Source organism: Sapajus apella, unplaced genomic scaffold (assembly GCF_009761245.1).
Source record: "Sapajus apella isolate SASKATOON/1434 unplaced genomic scaffold, GSC_monkey_1.0 scaffold12, whole genome shotgun sequence".
NCBI classification, from domain to species: domain Eukaryota; kingdom Metazoa; phylum Chordata; class Mammalia; order Primates; family Cebidae; genus Sapajus; species Sapajus apella.
The window spans coordinates 14,157,572-14,173,759 of NW_022436952.1; the positions used below are offsets into that span (position 1 = coordinate 14,157,572).

Here is a 16,188-nt window from a genome sequence, read left to right on the forward strand (position 1 = left end):
AGCATGTATTAGCTATTTTTCCTGATGTTCTTGTTCTCCCACCCCCCTTAACCCTACCCGTAGGCCCCAGTGTGTATTGTTCCTCTCCCTGTGTCCATGTGTTCTCATTTTTCAGCTCCCACTTATAAGTGAGAACATGTGGTATTTTGTTTTCTGTTCCTGCATTAGTTTGCTGAGGATAATAGCTTTCAGCTCCATCCATATCCCTGCAAAGGACATGATCTCATTCCTTTTTATGGCTGCATAGTATTCCCTGGTATATATGTACCACATTTTCTTTATCCAGTCTATTATTGATGGGCATTTGGGTTGATTCCATGTCTTTTCTATGGTAAATAGTACTACAGTGAACATACATGTACATATATCTTTATAACAGAATGATTTATATTCTTCTGAGTATATACCCAGTAGTGGGATTGCTGGTCAAATACTATTTCTGATTCTATGTCTTTGAGGAATGGCTACACTGTCTGCCACAATGGCTGAACTAATTATATTCCCACCAACAGTATAAAAGTGTTCCTATTTCTCCGCAGCCTTGCCAGCATCTGTTGTTTCTTGACTTTTTATTAATAATAATCACCATTCATGTCTCAGAAAATTTCAAGCAATGCTAGGCTGCCCTCAGGACACACTCAGTCCACGGAGACTCTGGTAATAGCGTATTCATCCCTTGGGGCATTTCATCACAATGAAGGAAAAGCTGTTTAAAAGTTATGTTCCACAATGGGGTTTTCAAAACAGATAAGGGCTTTAACAAAATCTGGGCCCGTAGCTAATTTACTAATTTCTAGGGCCCCAGAGAAACTCGTATCTAACTCCCTCAAATTCCTGACCTTCTCAAATCCCAGGCCTTCAAAGCAGGCATCTCTCATTTATCTGTGAAGGAGCAAAAAATCCTCCTCACCCTTACCTGGGAAGGAAAAGAGAGTTATTGTGGACAAGAGTCCCTATGAGCAAACTAATTGGCAATGAGAGTATTTCCAACAGAGAGACCCCTCTCAGGTGCTGAGTTGTTATGACCGTTCTCTTCAGGAGTCACTTCAGTCCTGTGAAGCCTCACACCCAAGCTTTTTCCTGAAGCTTCACCTCTCCCATGTGTACTATATATTCAGCTCTCTAACACTTTGTCGCATCTGTGATATCATTTGATCCTCATTGCAAACCCAATGAGGGTGAGTGAGTAATTTTGTGTCCTGTTTGCAGAAGAAGCCATGCATTTCAAGGAACTATGTTGTCAAGGTCATATCAACCAGAAGAGGGACCAAACCCACAACTTTTGGCTCCTAGGCTGATGGCCGTCCCATTCCACCATGCTGCAGTACACACCTTCCCCGTCCTGTTCTCTGCATCCTTTGTGATCCTCGTGAAGCTGTGGTGAAGCGTGTCTTCTCCTCCTTCTCATCCCTGCTTTCCTGTTCTTCTCCTTAGGCATTCCTTGTCACCTCCAGGGTCTTCTTCTTATATTTTACGTGCCCAGGGCCTCTTCTGTCTTTTTCTGCTTTTTTTCTGGCACATTCCTACTCTTTCTACCCCTAAGCAGCTTCAAACACAAGGATCAAAAACCATAGGAATCAGAAAGATTGATGGAAATGAGCCAATTGAGCGGGACTTAGGAAACAATTGGGTTCATGTAAAAACTTCAGTGTTCACAGAAGCATTATTCACAATAGCCAAACAGTAGAAGTAAACTAAATGCCAAACAACTGATGAATGAGTAAACAAAATGTGGTATATCCATATAATGGAATATTATTCAGCCATTAAAATGAATAACCTATGACCCATGCTGCAACATGGAAACCTTGAAAATATAATGCTGAGTGAAAGAAGCCAGACACAAAATGCTAAATGTTGTATGATTCCACTTATATGCTATGCCCAGAATAGGCAAATCCATACAGATAGAAAGCAGATTAGTGGTTCCAGGAGCGGCAGGGGAGAGACTAGGGAATGACAGCTAATGAATGTATGGTTTCTTTCTAAAGTGATGAAAATGGTCTGGAATGACACTGGTGATAGTTGCACAACCCTGTAAATATGCTAAAACCACTGAATTGCACACTTGAACAGGGTGAATTTGATGGTATATGAGTTATATCTCAATTAAAATAAAAAGAAATAAGTGTAAGTAGAAGAGACTGTATTACTCTTGTCCCCATTGAAGAGAGCAGCTCTGATTCAGCCTCAGCTAATTACAGTGGAAGAATGTGGTCCCAGTCTCGAAATATTTTCACTGTTTTGAAGAGAAGTTGAAAATCAAAATTGTTGGTAAAGTCTTTTTGTTTTTGTAATTTAGAAAATAATTCAGAAAATTAAATTGTTTGCAGTCCATATAATCTTGGACTACAAAGACCACCAGCCACTATTTTGTCACCTCTGCCATCATGGATGGTTGAGTTTTTATAACCCATCCAACAAATTAAAAGCACTGTAGTTATTGAAAAAGCAACTACCTATTGTTCCTCTAACAAGTTCTCAGGATCTCTGATCAAGGAAGAGAAAATGGTATATACCCTTCCTAGTTACTGCACAAGCACAGCATATTTTCTCCCGAAAGACCAGCCCCAGGCTCCACCTCCTCTGGTCTTTTCATTTGATATTTAATGATTTTTTTTTTCAATGTCAACTAGGAGCCAGGCACTCTTATAGGTGCTATAGAAAAAAAAAAACAAATGAATAAGTAAAGGTCCCTGCTCTCAAGGAGTTCAGTCAAAGGAAGACAGACAGACTTGTAAACAAATCAAGGTAATACAAGGCAGAATTAAACTAGAGCCTGATAGCCATGCAAACGGTGTACTATGGGGAACACAGACAAAGCAGCCATTAATTCTGCCTGAAAATATCAGGCAAGGCATTGCAGAAGATGGGGCATTTGGCTGAGCCATGAGGGTAGTTAAGTTCACCAGGTGGGAAAAAAAAGAGAAAGAGAGAGAAAGAATGAAAGGAAGGAGATAAGAAGGAAGGAATTAAATAGATGGAATTAAATTAAATTGAGAACATGATAAAGAAATGAGGCAGAAACTGGAAGAGTGTATTTCACCCTCCCTTAGGTCCGCAATGGGCCTTACACAGTCTTCTTATGGCCTCTATGATGCTGGGTGAGAAAAATTTGCCTACGTGATTTTCTCACACACTGAAATGTGAGTTCCATGAAGGGAAGGATCATGTTGTATTCATCTCGGTGTCATCAATACCCTACCACAATGACTGATACATATTAAGTGCTCAGTAAAAGTTGATAGAACGAATCAATTTGTGAAACAAACAATCAGAACAAAGAGATTAGGGCATGTATGGAGAAAGTAAAAACAATCCCTTTTGACCAGAGATAAGGAATGCAAAAGGGCTATCACGGAAATGAAGATTAGAAAAGCAGATTAGAGGTCAAATCAGGTACTATGTAGAACCATGGGCATTCAGTTTGGTGTTAGAAGGCCTTTTTAGGCTGGGCGCAGTGGTTCATCCGATTTTGGGATTGCATCCCCAAATCCTGTAATCCCAGCATTTTGGGAAGCTGAGGTGGGCAGATCACCTGAGGTCAGGAGTTCGAGACCAGCCTGGACAACATGGTAAAACCCCATCTCTACTAAAAATATCAAAATTAGCCAGGCAGGGTGGCACACACCTGTAATCCCAACTAGTTAGAAAGCTGAGGCAGGAGAATCGCTTGAACCTGGGAAGTGGAGGATTGAGCTACTGCACTCCAACCTGGGCAACAGAGTAAGACTCCATCTCAAAACAACAACAAAAACAGAAGGCCTTTCTAGTGTGTCTTAGATTATGTGGATGAAACAGCTTCTTTACATTTCCATGCATTTCTCAGGCTCCAAAACATTTTAAAGAAGGAAAAATGACTACATAAAGGCAGGAAAACACAAGTAGATGCTCAATAATAGTCTTTTAAAAAATTGAATGAAAGAGTGAAATTATTCAATCCCAGAATGGTGTTGGTTTTTACATAACCACAGTGTACTCCTAACTCATATTCTGTTGTGGTCAGTTCTGACCTCCACGTGTTTTTCTCTGATCCTCTTACCTATCTTATATTTGTACTCTTGGGTGTAGGTCTTTACAAGCACATTTTCTTATTTTCAACCCTAATTAACATAGGCTTATTCTTCCAATGTATAGAGTCTTATTTTCAACCCTAATTATCATAGGCTTATTTTTCCAATGCATTAGAACTTCATTACTATTTTCCATAAAAGCAGAACCATACCAAATTTGGGACCCACAAATTTGATGCACACATTCTTGATTTCTTTGTCCAGAATGTCAATAAATAAGTTGAAAAAACTGGTCCTCAGGACCAATCCCTACTGGGCCATCACTCAATATGTCTGCTATTTATTCCCCATCTCCATTATCTACAAATCTCCCACCCAGATATTCAGCTTGTTAAAAGCAACATGGTCCAGATTCTTTTTTTTTTTCCAGGTTATCTAGTGAGCAGATTACACTGGAAACTTCTCCCTGTTCTTGGAATCCTGTTCTTTTGTTATAAGAAATTAAGATTATGTGTATGATTTGCTCTTCACAGAACCTTGACATCTCTTAAGTGTCTCAAGATTTCCTGGATGACTGCAAATTAATTGTTTGATGGTCCTTTCTCATTTTTCCTAAAGATCAATAAGTTGGCAGTCTTTAATTACTAGGGTCATTCTATGTTTCTCCCTGTTTCCAAGACAGCTGTATTTGTCCTTTTCTGGTCTTTAGGGACTTGTCCAGTTCTCCATGACTTCTCAAAAATAATGACCTGTGAGTCTGTAGCCACATCTGCTTGTTTAGCAACTATCCCTAGGGTGCATATCATCAAATTCAGCGGATTTGAATACTTCCATTTTTCCTTCCCTCATTAACCATTTCTCTCCCTTTAATTAATGTTCATTTCTCAAATTTCACCTTGACTGAACTTATTCTAGTCAACTACTTACTTGTGATCTATGCTGAAGATATAGGATAGAAGACATTAAAAAGTTCAGCCTTATCCATCTCAATATTAATAAGAATCCCTTCTTTATCATGAAATCAAATTTTTTTCTAGTCTACTATTTCGGGCCAAGTAATCTTTTGAAAAATTGTTTCACTTTAGCTTTTCTGTACACGCTCATTATATGTTTCTTCCAATTGTGACCATTCTTATTCTGTCCCTCTTCTACTATTCCCTTATGTCGTGTTTAAGGCATCTGGCCCAATTTTCCACATGTTGTGTGCCTATTTTATATAGAAAAGTACTGGGCACTAAGGACACAAAACAATAAAAAACATAAGCTTACCATTAATTTCACAGTCTAATTCAAGAAAAGATCAGGAAAGAAGAATGTTGTAGTTTTGACTGGGTGCGGTGGCTCATGCCTGTAATCCCAGCACTTTGGGAGGCCAAGGCGGGCAGATCACCTGAGATCAGGAGTTCAAGACCAGCCTGGCCAACATAGTGAAACCTGTTCTCTACCAAAAACACAAAAAAAATTGCTGGGTGTGGTGGCGGGTGCCTGTAATCCCAGCTACTCAGGAGGCTGAGGCAGGAGAATCGCTTGAACCTGGAAGGCAGAGTTTGCAGTGAGCCAAGATTGTGCCATTGCACTCCAGCCTAGGCAACAGAGCGAAACTCCATCTCAAATATGTAACAAACCTACATGATCTGCACATGTGCCTCAGAACTTAAAGTATGATAAAAACAAAATAAAATAAATTTTAAAAATAACAATAATAATAAAGTCTGGTGTTGAGTCAAAAAAAAAAAAAGAAGAAGAAAAACATAAGTCCTCCTTCTTCTGTATTCCTACATTGCCTTTATTATAAAACTGATTTCAGTATATTGTGATCATCTGTTTACTTGTCCTTTTTGACCTCCTCAAAAGCAGGGATGACATCATACTCACCTGAAACCCCAATGTCTCACATGGTGCCTGACACATTACAGGGACTCAATATGTGTTTGATAAAGGATGAGACAGAGGAGGCGATATACAATAACACCTGTTAGATGTTGCAGGTGGTTAATTCTACCAAGGAAAGATCACTCCTTCAGAGTCTGATGGTCAACAGAGGCCCCATATTTTTTCATTCCGTATAGCATTCTATAGACATTTAAATGTTTGTTTTCTTACCTTCCCTGCATTTAAAGGTAGAGTTGATTCCCTTTATCTTACCCTTAAAAAATTTTTTTTCATTATTCTTATTTTTCATTGACAAAGTATATTTGTATATATTTGTGGGGTGCAAAGTCATGTTTTGATATATGTATACAATGTAGAATGACTGTATCAAGCTAATTAACACATCTGTCACGTCACTTACTTATCATTTTTGGTGGTAAGGCATTTGAACTTTACTCTCTTAGTTATTTAACCCTTGTTTTTTTGAAAACCAGAAAATGCTCTAACCTATGGGAAACTTTCTCTTACAATAAGTTTATTAGTCCATTTTCACACTGCTATAAAGAACTACCTGAGACTGGATAATTTATGAAGAGGTTTAATTGACTCACAGTTCTACAGGAAGCATGCCTGAAAGGCCTCAGGAAACTTACAGTCATGGCAGAAGGAGAAGGGGAAGCAAGCATGTCTCACCATGGCAGAGTAGGAGAAAGAGAGCAAGGCATGGAGTGCCACACACTTTTAAACCATCAGATCTTGTGAGAACCCACTATCATGAGAACAACAAGGGGAAAATCCACTCCCATGATCCAATTACCTCCCACCTGACCCCTCTTCCAGTTCAACATGAGATTTGGGTGGAGACACAAATCCAAACCCTATTTATTAATAAGTTACCTGACTCATCACTTCTAACTTTGTGTCACAACCCCCACTGCCCATACTGACAGGAGCATGGTGTCTGTATTTTCTAATTATTCATTATCTGAGTCCCTGCAGTTGTATAGAGAATCAAAAGTCATGACCCAAATAGTTCACTGGAGAACTGACCACATAAAAAAACAAAATTCCATTCAAACATCCCTGTAACTTAACTTGGTTGACACTATTGAATCAACAACTCTGTTCAGTCTCTGCTGCTTTTGGAATATTATGATGTGACAATATAATGCAAATTCAGTGAAAATCCATTACAGGGCAAAATTTTAAATCTTGTAAAAGATACAGAATTTAGTGAAACTGATGATGTAGAGACCTAATCAGATAGCATGCAAAGCCACTGACAAGTGAGAATCTAGAAGTGGTAGACCAGTTAAGTAGTGAAAAACATAACACGAACACGGATTTCAAAAAAGTATGACTCGAATATCAACATTTTTAAAAATATGCCAGGAAAAAAATATGAAAACTTTAAATACTTTTATAAACATTATCTTCTTCATGATTACATTGCAAAAGTCAAATAGAAGTAGTATCATTTTAGCTATCATACAATTTAGCCTTAAAAATTAAGCCAAAAAAGAATCAATGCTTGATTCATTCTTTCTTCATTCTCCGAATTAGTGCATAATTATAGCTACAACTTAAATGTTAACATAAATTAAATAAACCTCTTGGCAGTACTTTCTAATTTTCAAGATAAGGAACCTACTTACTATAAAAATTTGGATTCTATTTTAAATAGTTTTACTTAAAAATAGACTTCTCCACTTTTAACAATCCAGAAATTACAAAGCTTTCTTAACTGTTCTGTCAGCTTTTGCACTTGCCAATATCTGTTTTCTCCCAGCTAAATACTAAAATCTGTAAGGGCAGAAACTGTCAACTCAATTTTTCTTTATTAGCTGCCTCCACCACCACCTATTCCCAATCAACCCATACAGCTACACTGGCATAGAAATCTTAGGCAAATAAGCATATAGAATATATTAAAAACTGATTACCCAGCCAGGAGGAAAATTACCCTGAAGATAAGAGTAGCTGTACCACTATTTCCCCAGCATTCATGGTATACAAGAGGTTTCTCACCGAATTATTTAGGGATAGCTCCTTTCATTCATGATAGGCCTGCCTTAGAAAGGAAAAGGTTTTGAGATTGCCCTTCGAGATGTTTTCTTTCTTTTTTTTTTTAATTGTACTTTAAGTTCTGGGGTACATGTGCAGATCATGCAGGATTGTTGCATAGGTACGTACATGGCAAGGTGGTTTGCTGCTTTCATCCCCCCATCACCTATATCTGGTATTTCTCCCCTCATTATCCCTCCCTACCCTCCCTACCCCCGCTGTCCCTCCTCTAGCGCCCCCTCTGCTGACCGCAGTGTGTGATGCTCCCCTCCCTGTGTCCACGTGTTCTAATTGTTCAACACCCGCCTATGATTGATAACAGCCCATGTTTGGTTTTCTGTTCTTGTGTTAGTTTGCTGAGAATGATGGTTCTTGTTTTCTTCTTTTTTTTTTTTCACCCTACAGGATATTCTCTCCTATCACAAAAGGAGTCATCAACGTCTCTCTCCTGGATTATATCTGGGTTACCTAAAGCTCTGTAGCTCTGTGGATCAAATCAAAGTTCTTGTTACCCAAAAGCTGCCCAACATTCTCTGCCACGTGAAGATCCGTGAAAACAATAACATTTCTAGGTAAGTGATCAGGAGTTAAGATTTTCCTTGTAATGAAACAGTGGCTCAAGTGACCAAGTTGATGTGCCAGAAGGAAACTGAGGTATTACTTCCCAGTGCAGTTTCTATGGTGAGGTGTCCTCAGGTGCCACACTGGAGCAGGGCAGAGCTTAGAGTTTTTGTTTGTTTGTTTTGGGTTTTGTTTTGTTTGAGATGGAGTTTCACTCTTGTTGCTCAGGCTCGAGTACGATGGCACAATCTCAGCTCACTGCAACCTCCACCTCCCAGATTCAAATGATTCTCCTGCCTCAGCCTCCCAAGTAGCTGGGATTATAAGCATACACTACCACGCCCGGCTAATTTCGTGTTTTTAGTAGAGACGGGGTTTCACCATGTTGGTCAGGCTGGTCTCGAACTCCTGGCCTCAGATGATCTACCCACCTCGGCCTCCCAAAGGGCTGGGATTACAGGCGTGAGCCACTGCGCCCGACCAGAGTTTAGTTTTTTGTTTTTTTTTTTTTTTTTGAGACGGAGTTTCGCTCTCGTTACCCAGGCTGGAGTGCAATGGCGCGATCTCGGCTCACCGCAACCTCCGCCTCCTGGGTTCAGGCAATTCTTCTGCCTCAGCCTCCTGAGTAGCTGGGAGGGATTACAGGCACACGCCACCATGCCCAGCTAATTTTTTGTAGTTTTAGTAGAGACGGGGTTTCACCGTGTTGACCAGGATGGTCTCGATCTCTTGACCTCGTGATCCACCCGCCTCGGCCTCCCAAAGTGCTGGGATTACAGGCTTGAGCCACCGCGCCCGGCCCCAGAGTTTAGTTTTAACACTAGAATAAGGAGGGCTTGCCTGACGGTTAATGGAAGGAGTGAACCCATTAAAGAGGACACTGTCCCTTCACGTTCCTCTCTGCATTACTTGTGGCACAACCACTGACGTTCAGGTGGTTAATGAACAGCTGACCTTTTCTTTCAACACTGCTATTTCTAATATATTTTCTTTATAATCTAAAACAGTCATGTTCTTTTTGTTTTCTGTTGATAAATATCGCCTATAGGAATGGGTTTCATAGAACCAATGATTCCCCCAATCTTAAAAAAATCTCCTCACCCTCATTCTCCCTAACTCTGACCCTCTGGCCTGAGGTCCTTGCATGTTTTCTACAACCCTTATAATTCTCTATGGAAGAAAAGAAGTAACAAGGCCCGAGCTTCTGGAAACTCACTCTACAGTTTGGCATTTGGTGAATTACCCTGTTAGCTTTGGGAAAGCTGCCCAATCTTGGTAATCTGGCTCAACTTTACAACTAGCCCTCAGAGCAGGCCTCTGAAAGTCTGCTAAAATGAATTGAATTGTGCTCAACATAGAAAAATAAAGAAAAGAAAAAGAGAAAAGAGAGGAATAGACAAGAAAAAAAAAAGAAATTATCCAGAATTCTTCAGACTTCAAAGAGTATAAATGAGATACTCCCAAACAGTATAAACCAAATTCTAGTTACACTCATGGATTTGTTTAGCCAAAGGAGACTCTAATTTGGTCGTTTAAAATGTGATCCCTAAAGTGGCAAGACTTTATCAACTCTAGTGGCTCACAAGGTTTCTTAAGTATTACTTGATGACAATGGAGGAAATGACGATGAGGAGGAGGAAGATGTTAACGGTCCCTTTGAGGAACTCACTGACTACCATATTCTCTCACTTGTCAGCTACACGTGGATTTTAAGTCTGCCATCTGGTGGTCATTGCCACAATCAACATCAGTTATCGCCTCAGTCCTTCCCAAGGTTACATAGTTCATTTGTGGGTTTGACTTAGTGATGATTACATTTACCTATTTTCTAGATTTGTCTCTTGAACTCTGTCTCCTAGTGGTTATACCAACTAATTTTCCCTTGCCAAGGATGCAGTTTTCATTGTGTACAAAAGATTGCAGTAGCCTTTTCTCTGCCAGTTCCATCTCCATCCTTCTGGCCAAAACTGATTCGTGGTAGGTATTTCATGGTATTCCTAGTGGTAATTTATTTTCTAGCTTGATTACAAACCCTACTTTAGCCATGTTGTCCTTTAGGTTTTATGCAGGAATATGCTAGTCACAGACCTCTCATTTTGTTCCATATCAGTGATGGGAAAAAAGAAATAGTTCCCAAGCAGGTTCTTAAAGGTTTCAGTTATTTGTGAAGCCAACAGTATGCCCAAATTGAAGTCAGATTTAATTTTGAGGGTTTTTTTTTTCTTACCAGGACAAAGGGTAAATTTTCCCTAGTCTTGTACAGTGTGAGACTTGAATTGAAACAGATATCTTGAAAAGAGAAACTTTTCTAAGACGTAATTAGTTAAAAGAAAGCAGTTTCTGATGAAAAGCTCATGCCACAATCAGTTTGGTTTTCTGACCCACAGATTGGAGCCCAGGCTGGTGGAGCCCTTTGGGAAAAGCCTCGGAGAGTTTTCACCAGGGTGGGAACATATGTCAGCACCTCCTCTCTTTCCATCCCCTGAGAGGAGGGCTTTCCTTTCCTCTCTAGCCTGCTCCTGAGAGCCTACTGCTGCTCCCTGCAGAGCTCCAAGGAGAAACTGGCCAACTGAATGTGTTTAGAGACTTGTGCTAAAATACCTGTGGAAACAATGTTACCTAAGAGGCATTTACCTTGATCTTTTCAAGCACCTTTTGAAGAGCAGCCTTTGGGGACAAACCAGATGTCCTTTCTTCCCACCTCCATTCTTTTCCCTTCCCTTCTGTGTGACATTTGGAAAAGTTCATCAGGAAGGATTATAGAGCATGCAGAATAAAGACACAGATGACTGGTTTGTCAGGAGGATGGAAGTCGTGATATGTGTCCCCTGGTTCCTTTTATGGGAATTCTCTGGTGTTCCTGTTTGTGATTCTCCTCAAGCTTTTGGAAGGGGAGAAAAACCAAAATAGTCCCCACGATTACAATAGGCCAGGGTTGAAATGTGCCAAGTGGTTTGTTGCCTGAGTTGGACCAGAGTCCTGTGGTTACTCAACTGCAGAATTAGCTAGCAGATGCCCCTGTGGTAAAATGCAGGATCTTAGAATTTACAGGGAATCTGCAGAGAAAGAAAAATGAGGACAGTCAGGAAAATATTACAAAATATTTGAGAACCCCAATCTCAAAAACCAATTCATACAAATTAGACCTGCTGTTCTGAGGTATATGTGGTTTGATAGGTGAACTAAGCTTAAATTAGAAAGAGACCATTTTAAGCTCCATTTGGGTGGCAAAAAGTTCAGATTTCGTGAATTCCACTGAATTTTAACCACCAAGTATTGGTTATCCAGGTTCTGGAGACTACACTAAGAAAGTTCTGAGCTGTGTTCTGAACTTTTGTTATATTTCTAATTTTAACTTGACTCAACATACAGAGAGGAATGGGAATGGATCCAAAAGCTTCCTGGCTCTGAATCTATGGAAAGTGTGGATCATTCTTCTGACTGCCCCATGCAATTGTTCTACGAGCTCCAGATGGCAGTGAAAGCTCTCCTTCAGCAGATCAATATACCTCTACACCAGGTACTAGACTTTACCATTTTTATCTTCTTTTTTATGGCTCGTGGAAACTGCATTGTAACATTAAACATGGTGTGTATGTGTTTTGTGTGTGTGTGTGTGTGTGTGTGTATTTTCCTTGACTTAAATACCACTTTGCATGTACATGCACATGTTGAATTTGATGCCCACAGGTAGACACAGGCTGCACTTCTCCAGCTGCACATTTTCTCCAGCTCCTCTGTATTGGACCTCTTTGAAGTTTTCTGGACCCCACTGTACTATGGTCTGGTCAAGCAAAAAAAAAAAAAAAAAAAAAAATCAATAGCTAGTCTACCTTGAAAGACACCAGTCTCAGCTTCAAGATAGCATAAAGTAAGGAGAATATATAAATAAATAAAGGTGTAATCAGATGTACAAATGATTTCTCTAAGAATAGAAGGCTAACAGTAGTATAATCTATAGCAGTGTCTCAAGGATATGCCATGCTACTTTTTCCCAGAGAACTTTCCGTCAAAATTATTGTCTTATATAAACCGAAATGTGCAAATCTAACCTCTACTAATAAGCAACTTCAAGAAAAACTTTTGGCATAAAGGAGAATAATAAAAGTTTCTCAGGCTCTGCCCAATAGGTTAGCATTACTGAATTTCTCTGGGGGGGGCTATGTTCATCAATCCTGCCCCCCTCCCCAAAACACACACACACACACACACACACACACACACACACACACTGAACCAAGTTTAGCCTGTAAACTGGGAGATCATTACAGGCGTGACTCGCTCTCTTTAAATACGAGAAAGAACCATGAATTGTCCTCTAACCCATGGAGGAATAAATTAGGGTTCTAAGAATGTCCTTCCATTGGGGTGCTGTTTTAAGTTTAAAACAGCCACACTATGGAATACTAAATTGTACAAGATGCCATAAAGACAGTAGGGAAGCAACTGAATTATTCTAAGGGTGGCCATGTGTTCACTAGGGAAAAAAAAAAATAAGAGCTCCACTTGTGACAGTCGATCCTATTAAAGAGTTTCTTGGACTTAGCAGGTTTGAAGCAGCTCATATTTCATTGGTGACTCTTGGGCTACATATACATGTTAGGAGAAGGCTGCCTAACTGCCTAACGGTGCATACAATTTTTTTTTTTTTTTGGATACTTGTAAAATTTTCTCAGCCCTTGGCCAGAAACTACGTTTTTCCCCCTTAACCAACTTAAATTGAAACTAGTGGATTTTTAATTCAATCCATTTTTGTTGCTTCATGTAATTATAGTCATCATTTTGAAAAGCCCACAGAATGCAATCATTTTCTGCTTTTATAAGAAGCATAAATGTTGTTTTCAGAGTTTATGTGGAACATTACTGCCTTAAATCTTGATTTTATATAGCATTATTAAATGGGCTGAACCCTAATATTTATGTTGTATAAAAATTCCAAGCTTGAAGTCGTGTAATTTTGTTAGATGTTTTATGCCAGTTTGGTGTTGTTTATGTAAGTGCCATGTTGTAACTCTCCTATTTTTCCTCCGCGCGTGTCCCTCTGCAGGCAAGGAACTTCCGCCTCTACACACAGGAGGTGTTGGAAATGGGTCACAATGTGTCCTTTCTTCTCCTGCTCCCTGCCTCAGACGACGTCTGTACAGCCCCAGGACAGAATAATCCTTACACCCCACACTCAGGGTTTCTTAACCTCCCTCTTCAGATGTTTGAACTTGGTATAGTAGCTTGTTTCACCTAGAAATATTAACCCAGCCTCCTTATAATAAAATCACAAAGTTATATCTGTTCCCCCTTGTCCCAGTGGAGGGTCAATAAATCACATGATGGCTTTGGCAACAACCCTTCCTAGAACTGTGTACAAGTCTGAGAAAAAGCAAAGCTCCAAGACTATGTGCCTGAGCAATAATTATTGAAACCTAGCAAAGGTCCAATGGAAAACAAGGAATTCTAAACAGAAAGTTCAGTTATCAGGCTGGACTTCTTGCCTCCCTTCTGCTTTCTTAAAACATAAATATAAAAACCAATGTTTTCATGAAAAGCACTGCCCCTTCTCTCCCTCTCTCTCCTCTCTCTCTCTCCCTCTCTCCCTCCTTCCCTCTCTCTCTCCCTCCTTCCTTCTCTCTCTCTCCCTCCTTCCCTCTCTCTCTCTCCCTCCTTCCCTCTCTCTCTCTCTCTCCTACCCTCCCTTTCTCTCTCCCCTCCCCATATCTCCAACCAGAGAAAAAAATAATAATGAAATTAAAATGTAGAATGCATATCACTTTGGAGGGGAAAAAAAAGCCTATAATTTTAAGTAGCACTGACTTATTAAATAGACTCTAAATTTCTGACAGACCATTTGAGAAATAGACAGGGTCTCCCAGGATGCAATATTGTGATTATAATGTGGGATTCTGAATGGTAGACGATCTTGTCCTGACTTTCAAAAATGAATAGCCTGGGCTCCAGTTTCTCTACTTTTGCAGAGACCCCCGCTGCCCACTGAGATTGTGAATAGGGAGGCTTTGTCCCCTTCCCATGCTTCATCTTGTAACAGGCCAGTAAGAGGCAATTAGCAAGAGTTCCGTTAGCTCAAATGAATTGTACAATTTGCAGGAGGGTGAGTGGGTGGGTGGAATGAAGGCAGACCCTCTTTGGATTGCTCCCCAGCCACCAGATTTAGAAGCAGACAAGGCTGCTGCCCGATGTCTCATTTGAGCCCTGGGCATCTGCATCTGAATTTATCCCTTAAGGATGATTTGCTTAAGCCTCTCAGTTTCCCTTGCTCCAAGCACTTAAGATGCCCAAAAGCTGATGAACAGCAATTGTTACTTTCTAGAGGAGGGAGTGTTCTTAGGAGAAGCTCAAATCAGACTTGTAGACTGGGCCGTGAGAGGCCTGGGTTTCCTATTGTGTGACATTGGCAATTGCTTAACCTTTCTACACCTTTTCTGTGTCACACAATTAATCACATTGGCCATACCACTCCCAAGAGGCCAGGATGTGAATGTGACCATTTAATGAGTTCCTCAGCCAAAAGGCATTATTAGTCTATAGTGTAACAACACTGCTTGGGGCAGGCTCTTTCCATTCAACTCAATAAGTGTCTATTGGGTGCCCACTTTGGAGATATAAAGATAAGACAAAGGTTCTGCCCTCAAGGAGCTTTCGATATGGTGGCTGGAGTAAAATAAGAAGACAAATTCTTATAAAACAAGGTAGACTCTGCCAGAAATTGGAACTGTTGATATTGAAAAAAATAAAAGAAAGCATATTTTCTCAAAGAAGATATGAGAAAGCCTTCATGGAGGAGAGGATATCTGATACGGGTGTTGAAGAATAAATAGGATGTTAATAAACATAAACAAAAAGAAAAGCTTTCTTGTTGAGGGATTAGAATGAGCAAAAACATGAAGACAGAAGGATTCAGAAAGAATCAGGAAGAGAACAAGTGGTCCAGTTCGGCTAGATCAGAGAAATGAGGAAAAGGTGGCATGGAAATCTGTACAGATAAGGTGAGCCATATTGGGCAGTATCTCCAGCATCAGGCTGAGGAATCTGTCTATGATAGATGGGAAACAGAGGACAAAAACTTCAAAGATTATTTTATTCATCCAGTGTTAGGGTAGGAACCAGAAAAAGAAGAAAACAAAGACAGACAAATGTTTAAAAAAAAAAAAAAAAAAGCAGTTGCCCAAAAGTAGGTAACAATTTAAATGAGAAGTCTAGAGAACATTCTCATTGTTTTCAGCTTCAATGACTATGTGGCTATTGCTGCCTTTATCAGAAGTAAGGAAATCAGAGGAGGAAATGGTTTGCTGAAGGAAGTGATGCGTTTAGCTTTGAATATGTTGAGACTGAAGGTGCTAAGTCAATATCTAAGTGGACATGTTTCACTGGCAGTAGAAATGCAGAAGAGAAATTGGATACTAAACACAGAAATCTGTCCAGTGTCTATTAATAGCAGCTGAAGCCATGAAAATGAATGATTTCTCAGGGATATATAATTGACAGAGACAATAATTAAGGAAAACACTTCATTAGAGAGCTAACCAGGATTCCATTCTGTGTTCAACAGTCATTGTTATTCCATGATTATAGACACAAATACATGAAATTTATTTCCCCATGCCTCATTGGCTTTGGTGATATCAATCGTTACAGTATCTGTGACTCCCAAGGCCCTGGAGGTCCAAGC

General features: G+C 39.9%; 1 protein-coding gene across 2 annotated transcripts in view; it reads left to right on the top strand.

The window, feature by feature from the left end:
* ANKFN1 (ankyrin repeat and fibronectin type III domain containing 1) overlaps window positions 1–16,188 on the top strand; it is a 380,611-nt gene that overhangs the window by 322,334 nt on the left and 42,089 nt on the right. For both annotated transcript variants that reach the window (XM_032280102.1, XM_032280101.1), the window contains exons 15-17: window positions 8,355–8,521; window positions 11,883–12,030; window positions 13,558–13,726. In XM_032280102.1, coding sequence (XP_032135993.1) covers window positions 8,355–8,521; window positions 11,883–12,030; window positions 13,558–13,726 — 484 coding nt within the window. The remainder of the gene's footprint in view (window positions 1–8,354; window positions 8,522–11,882; window positions 12,031–13,557; window positions 13,727–16,188) is intronic.